This window comes from Cydia strobilella, chromosome 10 (assembly GCF_947568885.1).
Source record: "Cydia strobilella chromosome 10, ilCydStro3.1, whole genome shotgun sequence".
In the NCBI taxonomy this organism is placed as follows: domain Eukaryota; kingdom Metazoa; phylum Arthropoda; class Insecta; order Lepidoptera; family Tortricidae; genus Cydia; species Cydia strobilella.
Genome location: NC_086050.1, coordinates 17,163,010 through 17,181,213, shown reverse-complemented (window position 1 = coordinate 17,181,213; position 18,204 = coordinate 17,163,010). Strand labels below are relative to the sequence as shown.

Below are 18,204 nucleotides of genomic sequence, written 5' to 3'. Positions count from 1 at the left end.
TATCGCACTTAATATATAATATGGTATTACGAAGTCAACGCTTTAAAGTAGTCAAGTAATAAGTACTTAAATTACTCATCGAGACTATTGCACTTAATATATAATATGGTTAAAGTAGTCAAGTAATAAGTACTTAAATTACTCATCGAGACTATTGCACTTAATATATAATATGGTATTACGAAGTCAACGCTTTAAAGTAGTCAAGTAATAAGTACTTAAATTACTCATCGAGACTATTGCACTTAATATATAATATGGTATTACGAAGTCAACGCTTTAAAGTAGTCAATTAATAAGTACTTAAATGACTCATCGAGACTATCGCACTTAATATATAATATGGTATTACGAAGTCAACGCTTTAAAGTAGTCAAAACGAAGTTTATTAATTATGATGCACTTGTGTCTAGTTTTGTAATACTGTGAATATGCAATTTATTGATTTCAGTATGTACTGTCCGCGCGCGAATTACGTGCACGGCTGAGGAATGTTAGGAATGTTGGGCGTCATGACAGAGTGATGGTGACTGCAGGTGTCATTTTGTACGTACGGGCGCGGCGCACACCCACCCACTTCCTCGACCTCCGAATGCACGGAATTGGTGCGCGGACTATATTAATCAGTCAGGTTCGCATCCTATACACGTGTAGTTCAACTTTGTAGTCGATAAGTGGTGCTTTCTTTGATCCTTACAAGATGATAAGGATATCTGAGTAAATAAGTGAGACTATTCATGTCTAATTGCGACAAAGTATAACTGGGCAAATAAAAATTGTATGTGTAGGAACTACAATGTAACTCAATAAACAGTAAGTATAAACGCTGTATCACTAAGTAACAACATTGTAATATGAGATTATTGTTACTCTTCAAACATATAACCTAAATACGTACTTCTATTATCTAGATCTACTGATACATTACAAAACTATTCTCTCACTCAAGGCTTAAAATGATAACTTAAAATATAATAAAATGTAATGTTTCTCTAGGTTTGATTGCCGCAATGCACTATAAAGGCTGGCATCCACTAGACTCGCCGAGGCGAAGCGAATCGAATAGCAATAATTCGCCTCCTCACATTGACGGGCGCGCCTCGGCTCTTCGTCAATGGACGCAGTTGCATTAGAAAATATAGGAGGCGAATTATTGCGATTCGATTCGATTCGCCTCGGCGAGTCTAGTGGACGCCAGCCTTAAGAATGGATTCTAAATCTGTAAAAGTACTCAAAGACAAAAAAATATCATAATCGCAATAAGTTATATTTACAGATTTTAACAATGTCATTCAATATCTAAACAGAGAGGAGTTTAAGAACCTAATAGGTCGGAAAAAACAACAGAATCCCACATCTTATGACACGTCTGTGTTTTTTCCAATGTCAGAAGGCTCTTGCATGGTGTCAGGGAACTTAGCTCCGAGGGTCTCAGGTGTGATAAACACGAGGCAGCCCGACAAAAGAGCGCAACTTCCAAATAGCACGAATGGTAGCTTCTCGAACGTAGAGTAGCCCTGAAAACAGATTGGTTATAAATGTATAAAAACACCCTTTGTTATTAAACTAATCATTTTATACGTTACTCTAAAATAATACGAAAAAGATCACTTGAGGACCAAAAGAGAAGCCTGGGTGTAGATGGTGAAAGGAATCCTACAAAAATCATTAGTATTTCTTCTTGAGCAGTTATATAGTAAACCAGTGAAGATACAAAATGTAAATGAGAAGATAAACCAACTAACTGTTATAAGTGTTAACAGTGGCTCTTTCGTGTTACTATTAGTATTTTGAAGTGACAGTATAATAAAAAAAGCTTTTGTTGGCAACATTATTAAATTTGGGCCAGTTGGCGCTACAACCTATAGGTCTATGTTCAAGTTGACTTTTACAGGCTAATGATAAGGATTATGATTGATTATGCAGAAAAAAATACCTAACTACTTACCATTGCAGGAGTCAGTGGGGCCAGAATAGAGCCAACCCTTCCTACCATTGAGGAGAAACCTAAGAGGCTATGGCGGTGCCTGGTGGGAAACAGTTCTGCTGTGTAAACATATAACGCTGAAGTCGCCATGGCGATGGCATATTTGCCAATGAGATACACCGTTAACGAGATGCCGTAGTAACCTGAAATACGAATCATGATTCGGACGACCGGTCGGTTTGACCTAGTGGGTAGTGACCCTGCCTGTGAAGCCGATGGTCCTCGGTTCGAATCCCGGTAAGGGCATTTATTTATTTTGTGTAATGAAGACATTTATTTGTTGCTGAGTCATGGCATGGGTGCTTTATGTGTTATAAGTATGTATATCGTCGCCTAGCAGCCATAGCTTTGCTTAGTTTGGGGCTAGGGTGATCTGTGTAAGATATCCCCTGGTATTTATTTATGATAGATGGTAATGATAAAACTACCATTTAATTCAAATATAAAATCTAGCTTACCTTCAGGCAAGAAAATATATACTACTTGACATGCAGCGCATAACCAAAAAGCACAGATGAGGACAGGTTTTCGTCCAATCTTCCCCAATAGAAACATTGAGGTCCAGTACCCAGGTATTTCCATCATCGAAACTGCCACGAAGTTCAAGTAACGATTGCCAGAGATGTTTACAGCGTTGATTGAAAGCCCATAATACACAAAAGTATATGTAATCCACCAAACAGGAGACACGATACATCGAATCAAAACCTGTTTGTGTTTAAACACTTGAACTATCAGCCAAGGCTCGGCTTGTTTTTCTGAAGCTTCCAAAGCTTTTTTATTGTTCTCTTCTGCTACTGCTTTTTTCAAAGCAAGTAGAGACCTGTCAGAAAGATTTTTTCCGTTTAAACGGGCGGCAGTTTTAAGAGCAGCTTCAGATTCCTCATAGCATCCTTTGCTCAAGTACCAGCGAATTGATTCTGGGACGATCCAAAGCGATAAACTTGTGATGAACATTGGAATATAGAGTAATTGAGTCAGGTTTCGCCAGTCTGGAACAGCCCAGGCAAGCAGACCAGTGTAAATGATTCCACAAGAGAAGAATGTGTTCATAGATGCTCCACTGATGACGCGCATCTTCGGACCCAACAGCTCCATAACTGTAACAAGAAGACAATAAAATGTTATGTAAAAAAAACTAAGCAACATAGTCTCTTAATAGATATTTTTCAAGTAGAGCCTCGATAGCTCTTTCACTAAATACATTTTACAGTGACATCATATAATAACAAAAAATAAAATAAAGCAATATCTATAAATAAATACAACAGCCAATACCTGGGTAAACATTACATTATAATTTGATTATAATAAGTAGGAAATTACCTGTTCAGCTTACCTAGAATATAAGCGCTAGAGAAAACACCAGAACCCAATGCGGCCTCCAAGAATTGCAACGCAGTAAATCCAACGTACGTGTTGACCCAAGAGCGAGATAGACCAAGGCTGGCTCGGATAACCGCATTGATGGCCAATGCTGTTCGACGTCCCCATTTGTCTGACACGAAACCTGCAGATTTAAAGGGGCAATTCACGTAATTTTTTGTCGAATAGTTGCACGATATGTTTCCATTTGGCGTTAGGATTCTCAACAGTAGCACTAGAGAGCTGAGGGTCCCGCACGGTCTGACCAGAGTTTTACATTAATTCGTATTTTTGTTGTAGTATTTTATTTAAATATTGTATAGATTAATTTATTTAACAATATCACAATGTTTCTAAATAGCATGAACTCACAAAATGATCGTCAAATTGTAAAATATAATAATTCAGTAAAATAATTAAGTATTAAGTAAAAAATAAAAACAATGAAACAAATCATAAAAAAAAATTAAAAGCAAAAGTCAAATACAGTAAAATAAAATGTCAGAGAATAATATTAATACTGAATACAATGTCAAAAAATTGCCTACCTGTGTCAAAATATTAACAATGTCAAAAAGTTATCTCTTCCAGAGTATAAATAAGCGGTCAAAATGTATTACTAAGGCACCCTAGTTAATAAAAAGAAATATGTACCTGTAATTGGTAGAGCAAATAGTGTACCAATAGTCCGCGCAGATCCGATGAAAGAGCGTTTCCACTCCTGACATGCCAGCCCAAGCTGAAAAACCGCACCTAATTATAACTTTCAGAAATAGCTATAGGTATATTCAAGGTCTTGGAAGATTATTCTATACTCACAGTAAAGACAACAGTGATAGTATTCTCATAGACAAACTCCTCACAGTTGATGACTTTGTTAGTGTCGAATAGGCTAACTGGGCAAGTTGCTGAGACGTTGGCATTATCGTTGGTAGAAATATTGGCATAACGTTGGCAGCCATCAAATGAGGAGCCTGCTGCCGGTACAGCATTAAGGATCCATGCTGGCGAGAAATCAATTGATTGATCTGTCGATTCGCACTCAGGTATTAAGCATCTAAAAACAATAAACATTGAAGTTGGCTATGAACCTTTTTTATTATGTACCTAGTAGTTTTAAGGACTGCGTAAAGCGCGACAACTGCGCCTCATGGGAAGACCTAGCAACAAACCGCGCTGAGTGGAGGAACAGCCTTTTAAGAGGTCGCGAAACCCACGATAGGTCCTGGTTTCAAGACTTTGCCCGAAAACGCGCAATAAGACACATGCGCGATGAGGGTCGCCTCGCTGTTGACCCTCAATGTACTTTTACTTGTCATAAGTGTGGACGATTGTGCAGTTCAAGGATCGGGTTATTTAGCCACGAGCGACGCTGTTGCTAGATAACATAGATGCCGCTTAAATTATCTGTAAAGATGGACAAGGCCTAATGATGAGTAGTTTTTTAATATGTAGTTAATTAGAAAGTGTGTATGTATTCCTCCTTACATTATTTTAATATTAAAATGTGTCACTAACAATCTTGATCATAGTTCTGTTGGGATTAAGGAAATTTAATCTGATTTAATTTTAAAGAAATTTCACTTTTGAATAATACCTGGTATTAGTCCTTGCTGTCGTGAAAATATACTCAGTGGCAGCAACACCACTAAATATAACAGCAACCGCAGTTAATGTCACTGCCCGAAGCTGGAACCAACCAAACTGTCCAATTTCTTCAGTCAAGATCTTGTCCAGATCTATATCGGTGTTTTCTTCTGCTTTAGAATTATCAGGGTGAGCATTTTTGTGATCCATTTTAATTTGACTATAATAACTAGCAATATAATTATTAAACTTTATTTCATATTACTTTAATATCATTTATTCAACTTTGGCAATAAAGAAATGTAATGATTTTCTCTGCAAATTAATTGAGAACACAGGTATTTCACTGAATGAGTTTTGTGAGATAAAGAGAGATATCATAAGCTTAGGTTAGTTGGTAAGGAGTGCAAGTGCTTGAGTTTTTCATTGAACTCTATTACCTAGGTGATAGAATTAACAAAGTCTTCCGCAAACACAGTATAATAATATCTTTGTGAATATTATATTAAGGTACAAAGTCAAACAAAAGTCAGAAAGATATTATCTTTCTGTGTATGTATCGTTTGGTATTCTTCTAATACTAGATAATCTTATTGTGTACTTGCTCATGCGCATAGATAAAACAAAATATTATCTGCGTCACGTGTGATTTGACAATGTTGCTAAGCAATAAACCTTTTACTTGTATGTGGTGATTGGTGATCTAAAATAGTAGGTTCAAACCTCGATTGTGCTAGAGTCGAAAAAATTGTTCTCGAAATAAATGCAAAAAGACTAAAAATCGTGTCCTTATCATCTACAGACAAGAATTTAAAGTTCAAAATAGTTTTATTAAAAACTCGTAGTCAATCCATTATTTTATGTGACTCGGGTTTTATAGGCTGGGTAAAAGTTTTCTGAAAATGGAGGTTAAGTTAAAAAAAAACATAATGAAAAGTCACTCCTTTTACATAATATATTCGTATTTTTATTTAGCGTCATTTTTCTTCTTGCCAATGTCCGAGGCTTCCTCCATGGTGTCAGGGAATTTGGCACCAAGGGTCTCTGGTGTGATGAATACTAAGCACCCGGAGAGAAGCGCAAAGCAACCGAATATGACAAACGGTAGCTCCTCAAATGTGGAGTTGCCCTGTTAAAGAAACACCGATTTTAAAGACTAAGACTAAATTCAACCGTCATCGGTGATACTCGATCATTGACATTGGTATTTCCGCAGAAAATATTGCCTACGCGTAGTAAATATTTATCGTGAAACATAAACAGATTTTTGTTAAAACTAGTTTTATATACTTAATTTCTTTCTATGTTTAGTTTTGAAGAAATATTCGTTTTAAGCCACAGTTATTGTTTTTATATAAATTCTGTTACCACCTACCGGAGAGCGATGTCTCTTCACACAAGTGTCATGTACGCTTAAAAAGAGGCACCTGCCCAGTCATAATTACGTTTAGAGTTTTGAATGATTCACGGTTAGTTTCACTAGACTTATATAATAATACAAAAGGTAATCACGGTCTATATCCCGGTCAATATAAGTCGTAATTACGTTTGTTTGTGTGAACTCAATAATCATTTTTATTTATTTATAAATGGTATAATATAATGGTAGATAGGCACGATAGGCAAGGTACGGTCATAATCATCAAATAATCGGGGTCTTGATTGTCCCAAAGTTTCCTATGTCTCCTGACTACAGCTATAAAAATATAGCACCGAAATACAACTAGATAGTTGTAATGATGCACAGAGAATCTAAAGATCTGTAAAATCGCTCTCGACATGAACTCTAAAATCCCGAATTTTTGAAAATTGGTCCAGTTTGTCGTGTTTCGATAATATATTCAAAACATTATCAATGCGTCGATCGCGGTAGATTAAGAATGTAGTATTACGACAGCATCACTGTCTATATATAAGCACTAGTTAATAAGGAATATATTACTTTAAGTCTACCCTCCATAGGAAACCGTACTTAGCCGCGGCCCCTAAACTTACCATAGCTGGAGTGAGGGGGGCTAGAATAGACCCTATTCTTCCAACCATAGAGGAGTAACCTAGCAGACTGTGGCGGTTTCTGGTAGGATACAACTCCGCCGTATACACGTACAGCCCTGCAGACACCATGGCGATGGAGAACTTTCCGATGAGGTACACCGCTAGAGAAGCTTCATAGTAACCTTAAAAAATAAACATCAAATGCATTTCTTTGCGATAAAATTAACAAGGTAAGATACTTTAACCTACTTGACATAGGTACAACTAACAAAGTGGATATTGTGTTTAATAAATATGTTGTTAAATGCTAATCATTGTCAGGAGTCAGGACTGTACCTAGATAGTATTTTCAAAAATACCTGCCAAAACTTTAATCATTTTGTAAAGGCAACAACTTTTTTTTTTATCAGATCATCAACATTTAAAATAATAAATACATACAATTTAAACTCCATCGATACGAGTATGTTTTTAGACATGTAATAGTACAATGTAATAAAATAATAAAAGCAAGTATTACCATCGGGCATGAAGACATAAGCCGCTTGGCATGCGGCGCAGACCCAAAATGAGACGATAAGCACCGGCTTCCTCCCAACGATGCTCAACAAAAACATCGACGTCCAAAAGCCAGGAACATCCACTGCCGATACTGCCACATAGTTCAAATAACGGTTTCCAGATATATTCACAACGTTTATAGACAATCCATAGTATACAATAGTAAAGGTTATCCACCAGACAGGAGATATTATACACCGGATCAAGATCTCTTTATGCCTGAAAACTTGAACTATTAACCATGGCTCGTTCGTTTTCTTCTCTGCTTCCAACTCATTCTTCCTCTTCTCTTCTTCCACTGATTCCCTCAAAGCTGCCAACGACTGATCTGACAGTTGTTTTCCATTAATTCTTGCTGCTGTTTTAAGAACAGTTTCAGATTCTTGGTAACGTCCCTTGCTCATGTACCAGCGGACTGATTCTGGAACGAACCAGAGTGAGAAGCTCATGACGAACATGGGGATATATAAAGCGCGTGTTAAGTCCCGCCAGTCGTTAAAAGCCCAAGCTAATAGTCCAGCGATGACGCAGCCGACTGAGAAGAAGGAGTTCATTGATGTTCCAAACGGGACACGCATCCGCGGTCCAACCATCTCCATCACTAAAGAAGAAAGATCAATTATTTAAAATTGTATAAAATATTACCATATCTAGGTGGAAAATATTTTTATACACTTTGTATAAAACCTTAATTTGAAGTTAGTACTTAAGTCTTGATGAAGTGAATTAAGTCTTGTGTTAGTGATGAAGACTTGTCAAAGTGAAGAGATCAACATATAAGTGGATGCAATTATCAGCGAATCACATCTGTACAAGAATGAAAACAGTAGTTCTATGCAATAAAGATCTCATTTACAGTTTTGAATGTTTCACGGTTAGTTTCACTAGACTTATATAGACCGAGTTATGAACCGTGAATATCGGGAGCTTAAAAACCATACAAAAGGTAATCACGGTTCATATCCCGGTCGATATGGGTATACTCATACTCATTTAAATTTCAGTCACTGATAGGCTATCTAGTATATAGCACGCTGCTTGGCTTTCTCGGCACTTGTGTTCTTAGATTTCTACAAATGTCATTTGATATTTACCAGTATAAATCATTATATACCAGCGAAAGATAATATTTACTTTTCTTTCCTTTTACTCCCATTTCTTAAAACTATAATAATATATGTGAAGTAACACTTACTTAAAATATAAGCACAGCTAAAGATGCCTCCACCTAAAGCGGTTTCAAGGAACTGCAGAAGAGTGAAGCCCACATATGTGTTGGTCCAGGAACGACTCAGGCCAAAGGAAGCACCGATGAAAGTATTGATGATCAGCGCTGTACGCCGCCCCCATCGGTCCGATACGAATCCTAGAGTACCATTACATATATTAAATTATATAATACATATCATTATATTGGGTGGACGACATTCGGAAGATTGCGGGTTACTTATGGATGAGATTGGTTCAGGGCTGGGATAAGTGGGCGTACTAGAAAAAAGGCCTATGCTCAGCAGTGGGCGATAAAAAGCTGATATGAAGATGATCATTGATTGATTTGAATACTAAAAAGAAGGCGGCGTAACAGAGGTCATAGTCAACATCATAATAAATATTAACACCGAAAGAATTATATAGCAGTTAGATATAGATGTGTAATTATATACCTAACTTATTGCAACCACCTGCAACTTTAACTATAACGAGTTTTTCGTATTTTGCAGGTACGTAGTTAAAATGGGTAGAGAAGGAATTTCCACCTGTAATAGGGAAGCACGCTAGTGTCCCAAGCGCTCTCGCAGTACCAATGAAGGAGCGCTGCCAATCCCGACATGCTAGCCCGAACTGAAATCAAAGAAAAACAAAAGTATTAAATAAATAATAATATGAAGTAAAAAAAATAGTAAACCGCAAATCGATGTATAGTTTAGCCATTTGGCACACGCATACTAGAGGTCAAAACAAATTGTTTGACCCGTTCTTAAAAAAATCCCTTAGGAGGGGAGTACTAAGTATTTTTTTTAGGTTTTTTTTTTACAGAAACCTATCCAGTGTGGTATTATAGGAAGGGGCTTTTAAAAGGGCCAGAGAAATTGTACAAGGAAAAGTATTTTTTACTTAATTTTATTATGCATTAGTTTGGGTTTAAGTATTTCATATAATTGTTTATTTTCTCTAGAAGTGTTTCCTTTGCCTCAAAGTTTTTCTAATCCCACCTAACCTGATCTCAATAAGCTAGAATGATATTAGCAATGATATCAATATTTATGATTGATTTATGTCTAGTTTTATTTTAAATATCTTACTTTTGCGTTACTTAAAATTTATTGCTATTGTTATCATTTATGTGCCATAGAGTGTTAAATTTAATCTGACGAGTGACGACGCTTATCAAACGCATAGCATAATAGAGGTATAAGATAATTAAGTAATTCCGATATCAATAATAATGCCGACATTTTTTATCCTACTATGCTACTATTTATGATATCGAGATTTGTTGTAATTATCTTTTAACTCTTCCCTGGTATTTCCCTATTTTTCTATACATTAATTTTATTAGTAGTTACAATGTATATTAGCATCAACGAATTAATTTTATTTAATATATTCTTCCGTAGCAAATGTTAAGCTAAGGCAGACATCGGAGATCTCATCACTATAGCAGTGTGTATCATCTTTAAACGTACCTACATCATTGTAAATATAGGTGACGGAAGGTTATATCATCTATTGGATATGAGCATGTTAAGCACTAGAACGTTTGCTTTATCTCTAATTTTAATTCAATTTGAAACTCACAGTATAGACAACAGTGTCAGTATTCTCATAGACGTATTCCTCACAATTTACGACGTTGCTAGAGTCGAAGAGGCTAGCAGGGCAAATGTCATTGAAGTATATGGCAGAAATGTTGGCAAAGCGCTGGCAGGTGTCGAATGAGGAGCCAGATGGAGGAATAGCGTTTAAGATCCATGATGGTGCGAACTCGATGGTTTGGTCTGTAGATTCACACTCAGGAATGAGGCACCTGAAAAGCAACGATGTGATTTGTTTTTATGAATTGGAAAATCTTACATTTAATAAATATGACAACGCTCGAACCGGTATAAGGCTTAGACGCTGCAGAAGCTATTTTGAAATCAATGTTGAGATTCAGATTTATTTATAGGTAATAGAAAATTTGCCGATTATTATAGTTACCTACTATAGTGAGATTTTCCAAAAAAGTAACTAGAGAATTTATTCTTGAAGTCAATTACATTTCAAATAATTTCTACTTATTAACTAAAACATCATATAATCATGCAAGTTACTTTTGTTAATGTTACTTGTAAAATGTCAGCAATGTAAGAAATTTACATTGGTAACAATGTGCATATTCCGTCAGCAATCATTAGAATTAGATTTTTCTGCTTTGGGGAATCTGCTTTAATCGTAGAGAATGACTTTGATAGCTTTTAGAAGATAGTGGAAATTAAGTATAAATGCAAGCAATTGGCATTTTTAGCACCAGCTTTAATCACGAACTGACAAGAAAATGTAATCTTAACATATTTTTAAAATTGTAAAAGAAACAGAACAAACTACCTATATTATACAACCTCCTCATCATTGACGTGTTCTAGTAAGTACAATAATTTATGGTTTAATAAACTAGATAGCACATAGTATTTTTGTTAATTATTTCTTGACTTTTAAATACCTGGTATTAATTCTCGCTGTTGTAAACACATATTCAGTGGCCGCAAATCCACTAAATATTACAGCAAATGCTGCCAACGCCCACGTCCTTAGCTGGAAGCATCCGAATTGTCCGATTTCTTCTACTAAGATCTTGTCCAGATCAACACGAGCCTTCACTTCTGCTTGCTCTACCTTAACGTCTCTAGCCTGATTATCTTTCTCTTCCATTTTGAATGGCCCACCACTGGCTTCACATCAATATTTAATATCATTAAATTACTGTTTTTCACAGGTACCTATGTTCACATTACTAACCGCCGCACTTCATTTTTATCTTAATAAATTATATACCCATAAGAAAACGTTAATTACACAAAAAACGCTACAATTGTAAAAATGCAGTACGAATTTTACAAAACAAAACACTGACTAAACGTTACGTTGAAACGTTGAAAATTTGCTATTAGTAAATATTTAACTACTTTTATGTTTTGGGGTCAAATATTCTTTTTATGTATTGATACACTTGCTACTGCGGCTTTAAAGTATTTCCTAACAAGCAGTGTATTTCGCTAATGTTGTATAATATTGAAAGATAAATAAGATATTAGTTTATCAGTCTGATAACTCTGATTATGATAACACAGATCGGCACTACTTTGAAAAAAAAAAAGTCGTATCTTGTTCTGTCAAATTAAGAAAAATGGTATCTATGTATTGGGACGCGTACAGAGTTACTGCCTTTCAACTCTGTATATAGTAGTGTGATACGAGATTTTTTCAAAGTAGTACCGAGATGCTACAGATAAATATTGCGCTTCGTATTAAATTATTTCTTCTGTTAATTGTATCTTGGGCGTAAAAAATGATAAGGCGAATATAAATCATTAGGAAAAAGTATTTTAATACTTTACTTGGGCAAAGTTTTGGATAGGGCTCCCTAGGGAAGATAATTTTGCCAAACCTAATTTTCAATAAATTTCAGCGTTGATAACGGGGCTTGATATCTAAACCTAAATCTCCAAACAACACTAAATATTATTTTAACGGTGGTTAGAGTGAGGGAGAGAATGGAGGTTGGGTTAAAGTTTTTTCATAATGAAATTCACTCCACTTACAAATTTTCATATTTTTATTTAGCACCATCTTTCTTCTTGCCAATGTCCGAAGCTTCCTCCATGGTGTCAGGGAACTTGGCTCCAAGGGTCTCTGGTGTGATGAATACTAAGCAGCCGGAGAGAAGCGCGAAGCAACCAAATATCACGAACGGTAGCTCGTCGAATGTGGAGTTGCCCTGTTAAACATGCAATGGCTTAAAATAATTAAATCTATGAGCAACAACAGTTTGTTAGATTTGGCAAACGTTTAATGAATAACGCAAGAAGACTAAGGGTCGATTGCACCAAACTGTTTGTCATCGTTAAAGTGTTTGCTAAATTTTATTGTATGGAAAATTTCATAGTAAAGCGCCGCGGCGCGCCGGATGACGTTAATCATCAGTCTGTCAAGTCCGGATAGTGCAACTGGCACTAAATAATGCTAACTGCAAGATGTCAAAAGTTTACTTGATGATACCTGATCTACGATACCCTATCATTATAAAGTACTGTTATTTTCTCCAAAAATATTGCCTGCGCTAATCACTCGGTAAGTATGGATATGAAAGGGTCGCCAGATCATTTGGATCGGTGCGGATTCTCTTAAAGATTCTTATTCTTATGACTCCCTAGCATACATAAAAGTCTTCCGCCAAAATACTAAAAGGCTGATACCTACTAAACATAGACATACTTATAATATGGTCATCTTCACTCACCACAAATTATATAAACCCGTCATTTAAAACAATTGTCTTTCGGTTAAATAATGATGAGATGATGATAACTGTTGCTTACCAAGGCTGGAGTAAGAGGGGCTAGAATAGACCCGATTCTTCCGACCATAGAGGAGTAACCCAGCAGACTGTGACGGTTTCTGGTAGGATACAACTCCGCTGTATACACGTACAGCCCTGCGGACACCATGGCGATGGAAAACTTGCCGATGAGGTACACTGCCAGGGAAAGTTCGTAATAACCTTAAAAAAAAACATGAAATGGTTAATACATGAAAAAAGCAAGAGATTTTAACCTACTTCACATAGGTACAAAAAACAAGGTGTTTTAGTGCGTGCATTTTCTCTTTATTAAGAATGCTGTTATATGTTAATCATTGTCAGGGCTGTAAAATATTTTGAGCCAAGATAGTATTCTCAAAATTACCTAGCAAAATTTTCAATAATCTGTAAGGCAACACTTGATCGTTCTACTGTCCTGCTTTCCTAAATTTTATCCGATAATCAATTTTACAGCAATGTGTGTTTGGAAGGAAATCATAAAACTAGATGCAATTCAAAATCCCATCCTTATTTTTAGGTAAGTAATAGATGTAACGATGTAATGAAATAATTACCGTCAGGCATGAAAACATATGCCGCTTGGCAGGCGGCGCAGACCCAAAATGCGGCGATGAGCACAGGTTTCCTCCCAATGATGCCCAACAAAAACATCGAAGTCCAATAGCCAGGAACCTCCACGGCCGATACCGCCACATAGTTCAAATAGCGGTTACCAGATATGTTCACAACGTTTATGGACAATCCATAGTATACAATAGTAAAGGTTATCCACCAGACAGGCGACACTATACAGCGGATCAAGATCTGTTTATGCCTGAACACTTGAACTATTAACCACGGCTCGTTCGTTTTCTTCTCCGCTTCCATCTCATTCTTCCTCTTCTCTTCCTCCACTGATTCCCTCAAAGCTTCCAACGACTTGTCTGACAGTTGTTTTCCATTAAGTCTTGCTGCTGTTTTGAGAACAGCTTCAGATTCTTGGTAACGTCCCTTGCTCATGTACCAGCGGACTGATTCAGGGACGAACCAGAGTGAGAAGCTCATGATGAACATTGGGATATATAAAGCGCGGGTTAAGTCGCGCCAGTCGTTAAAAGCCCAGGCAAATAGTCCGGCGACGACGCAGCCGACCGAGAAAAACGAGTTCATTGATGTTCCGAATGCGACACGCATACGAGGTCCAACCATCTCCATCACTGTTGACAAACAATGACAATTGACAATAATAACAATTATGTTGTTTGCTTCTGTATCTAAAACCTCGATATTTTTGTATACTTCTGTAAATAAACTTCTATATAATTACAAATTCTATATTATAACGGAAATTCATGAAATGGATGCAATTATCGGCGCACCAATCGCACCATCTTGTCGGGGAATAGTTAAATTATGCCAATTACAAAATTGCCAAATTGATATTCATCAGGTTACCTTCAGTGAAGAAAAACGTGAGATAACCGTCATACATGAATAGGATTTTTTTTTTTTTTGTTGGTCTACCTCAATCCCGTTTCTTTCAATGTTGCTACGATAAGCGATAAGATATTGATTAGGTAGATACATCGTGTAAAATAACCCTAAATAGAATAGTATATTGGACCTTTTAACTTACCTAAAATATAGGCACAGCTAAATACGCCACCACCTAAGGCGGCCTCAAGAAACTCCAGAAGAGTAAAGCCCACATATGTGTTAGTCCAGGAACGGCCTAGACCCAAGGATGCTCGGATGAATGCGTTGATAATAAGTGCTGTACGCCGCCCCCATCGGTCGGATACGAATCCTGATACACGAGCATCATTATAATCAACAAGAAAACTTTCACGTGATTGAAAAATCACTATCAAATACACAATCAAATATAATTTATAAATATTATTGAGGAAGATGTTTTATGAACATATTATTATTACATAATAATATTCCTTCTCCGCAGATTGTTGCTGATATGGTCGTACTCATAATTAGAATTGAAAAATCCCTTGTGTCAGCATCTTTATTTCACTCATAAACGTTTATGCGTTATTTTGCGTATTTTATGCGTAGGTATCCGTTAAAATATCAATTAATGAAAATCGAGAAATAACGGACAACCTAGTGCTTATCTTTGGCTGTAAATAAGTAGTTATATTCCTTCTTATCTTCTTATCTCTCATTATTTTATCCTCAGCGACTGCTTTGGATTTATTACTTTTATAACTTGCCGTAACATTGACAACTATAGTAAGTATAATTATGTTTTCCTCATTTTTGTACTTTACTAAACTGATTTACCAGTAATAGGTAGGCAAGCCAGTGTCCCAAGCGCACGCGCAGTACCAATGAAGGAGCGTTGCCAATCCCGGCAAGCTAGCTCGAACTGAAATCAGTGGAAATCAGCATCAGTTAATCTATAATTGTGTTATGGTTACATTATGATTCTAACTACACCAGTGTTACTTACTGCTGCAATACTGCTGCACGGAAATACTGCAGCAGTAACGCAGGTGCAGTCTGAATCTAAATGTTACCTTTAATATGTAAAACCCCCGGACAAATTATTTATCTGCAATATCTTACTTGGTTTGTTAGATTTTCAAATACATATTACTAGTTGTAGAAAAACTATGTTTATTAATGATTCTCAAGTATTTAGGATACGAGTATCAATTAAAATTTAGCCAATGTCATGGGATTTAGAACCACTTATTAGCATTCAAAGGAATACCGCCGTTTAGCCAAAATATTTTTCGCCAAATTTCACTTCCCAACAAACTTATGGCATCAGTTTCATTTCCCAAATGAAATTTTAGCAAGTTTTTTACTTCGCAACCATGTCAGTTCCCAACCCCATACTTGCGAAATGAAAATGACGTACTAGGTTGGGTTAGGTTAGGTTGGATTATGAAAATTTGCGGAATGAAATTTTGCCAAATGATAATTTGCGTAAAATAGTTTGGGAAGTAATACTTTGGGAAACGATTTTTGGCAATACATTAGTAAACCGCATTCAAAACTGATTACTTTCAGAAAATTCCTATACACATATTCAGTTTTCAATGACCGTGAGTGTATTGTATATTAGTAATCTTGTATCAAATAATTGATATTAGTGAGGCTTACGATATTTTTTGATTGATTTATAATCCATATTGAACTGAAAATTTGTATACTATCGGTTGTTAAAATTAATCTAACCTTCGCTTATTTAACGCATAAGTATCATAATATTCTTTCATAATTAAATATTTTTTGTATCAATAACGCCGATAACTTTTGCTTACATAGTATTTATTTAGTCGTAATTATTCATTTTTATCTCTTCCCTCGTATTTCAATACCTTCCTATACATTATTTTTGTCAGTAGTTACGATGTCCATGTCATCTACGCATTTATTTCACTTAATATAACATAGCAAATGTTAAGCTAAGGTAGACATCGGAGTTCACCTCACTGTCCCAGTACTTGTCATTTTTAAATTGAAACCATTGTCGATATAAATGACGACAGGATCATAATGATAGTGCATTAATAGATATTAGTCTTTTGATGATATCCTGCCGTCATTTATATCGACAGTGGTTACAAGCATCGGCTTGTCGATCACTAGAACGTTTACTTTGCCTTTCATTGTCATTCTTCAATCTAAAACTCACAGTGTAAACAACAGTGTCAGTATTTTCATAGACGTACTGCTCACAATTTACGACGTTGCTAGAGTCGAACAGACTAGCAGGACAGACGTCATTAAGGTAGTTGATTGAAACATTGGCGAAACGCTGGCAGCTGTCGAATGAGGAGCCAGACGTAGGAATAGCGTTTAAGATCCATGATGGTACGAACTCGATGGTTTGGTCTGTAGATTCACACTCAGGGATGAGGCACCTGAAAAGCAACGTTGTGATTTGTGTTTAGGGTTCCGTACCCAAAGGGTAAAAACGGGACCCTATAACTAAGACTCCGCTGTCCGTCAGTCCGTCTGTCCGTCCGTCTGCCCGTGTGTCCATCCGTCTGTCCGTCTGTCCATCTGTCTGTCACCAGGCTGTATCTCATGAACCGTGATAGCTAGACAGTTGAAATCTTCACAGATGATGTATTTCTGTTGCCGCTATAACAACAAATACTAAAAACAGAATAATATAAATATTTAAATGGGGCTCCCATACAACAAACGTGATTTTTTTGCTGTTTTTTTCCGTAATGGTACGGAACCCTTCGTGCGCGAGTCTGACTCGCACTTGGCCGGTTTTTGTTTATTTATGAATTGAAAAACCTTACATTTAATAAGTTTGACGACGCTCAAACCGGTATAGGGCTTAGACGCTGCAGATGCTGTTTTTAAAATTAAGTGTTACTAACCATTTTGTGCCATTGTTGTGTTTTAAATAAATAAATTGAATTGAATTGTATAACAAGATGGTTTAAATAATTTAATATCACATTAGTTTTTTTTATTCTGTTACTTTTAAATACCTGCTGCCAATTCTCGCCGTTGTGAATACATATTCAGTGGCCGCAAATCCACTAAACATTACAGCAAATGCCGCTAACGCCCACGTTCGTAGCTGGAACCATCCGAATTGACCGATTTCTTCTACTAAGATCTTGTCCAGATCAACACGAGTCTTCACTTCTGCTTGCTCTACCTTAACGTCACTAGCTACTTTCTCTTCCATTTTGAATAGCTCATCACTGGCTTCACATCAATATTTTAATACTATTTAATTAATGTTTTTCACAGATACCTATGCTCACATTACTTATAACCGCCGCACTTCATTATATCCTAATAAATTACACATCTATAACAAATCGGAAATTGCAAAAAACGCTACAATTGTAAAAAATTAGAAATACCAAAATGTACTACAAATTTTACAAACAAAACAGTCAAAACACTAAATGTTATGAAAGTTTGGTTTAGTAAATATTTTACTCTTATGTTTTGAGGTTAAATATTATTTGTATATATTGATACACTTGCTACTGCGACTAAAAAGTATTTCCCAATAAGCAGCGTATAACGCGATACTTATCGCTAATGTTTTATAATATTTAAAGGAGGTACATGAATGATAAATAAAATATTAGTTTATCAGTCTGATTATGACAACACAGATCGGCTATATACTTTGAAAAAAAAA

The 18,204-nt window shown here is 36.1% G+C and overlaps 3 protein-coding genes across 3 annotated transcripts; all 3 read right to left on the bottom strand.

The window, feature by feature from the left end:
- Nucleotides 1–1,358: 1,358 nt before the first annotated feature.
- LOC134745045 (organic cation transporter protein-like) lies at nucleotides 1,359–5,166 on the bottom strand. The gene is made up of 7 exons (XM_063679018.1): nucleotides 4,950–5,166; nucleotides 4,172–4,409; nucleotides 4,007–4,091; nucleotides 3,327–3,497; nucleotides 2,446–3,087; nucleotides 1,949–2,130; nucleotides 1,359–1,517 (listed from the first exon to the last, which is right to left on the bottom strand). The coding sequence occupies exons 1-7, from the start codon at nucleotides 5,147–5,149 to the stop codon at nucleotides 1,359–1,361; spliced, it is 1,677 nt and encodes a 558-aa protein (XP_063535088.1). The 5' UTR covers nucleotides 5,150–5,166.
- Nucleotides 5,167–5,902: 736 nt separating this feature from the next.
- LOC134745044 (organic cation transporter protein-like) lies at nucleotides 5,903–11,446 on the bottom strand. The gene is made up of 7 exons (XM_063679017.1): nucleotides 11,199–11,446; nucleotides 10,295–10,523; nucleotides 9,253–9,337; nucleotides 8,691–8,861; nucleotides 7,455–8,096; nucleotides 6,935–7,116; nucleotides 5,903–6,068 (listed from the first exon to the last, which is right to left on the bottom strand). The coding sequence occupies exons 1-7, from the start codon at nucleotides 11,405–11,407 to the stop codon at nucleotides 5,907–5,909; spliced, it is 1,680 nt and encodes a 559-aa protein (XP_063535087.1). The 5' UTR covers nucleotides 11,408–11,446; the 3' UTR covers nucleotides 5,903–5,906.
- Nucleotides 11,447–12,266: 820 nt separating this feature from the next.
- Nucleotides 12,267–17,736, bottom strand: LOC134744899 (organic cation transporter protein-like). The gene is made up of 7 exons (XM_063678847.1): nucleotides 17,534–17,736; nucleotides 16,717–16,945; nucleotides 15,354–15,438; nucleotides 14,692–14,862; nucleotides 13,631–14,272; nucleotides 13,075–13,256; nucleotides 12,267–12,473 (listed from the first exon to the last, which is right to left on the bottom strand). The coding sequence occupies exons 1-7, from the start codon at nucleotides 17,734–17,736 to the stop codon at nucleotides 12,312–12,314; spliced, it is 1,674 nt and encodes a 557-aa protein (XP_063534917.1). The 3' UTR covers nucleotides 12,267–12,311.
- Nucleotides 17,737–18,204: the final 468 nt, after the last annotated feature.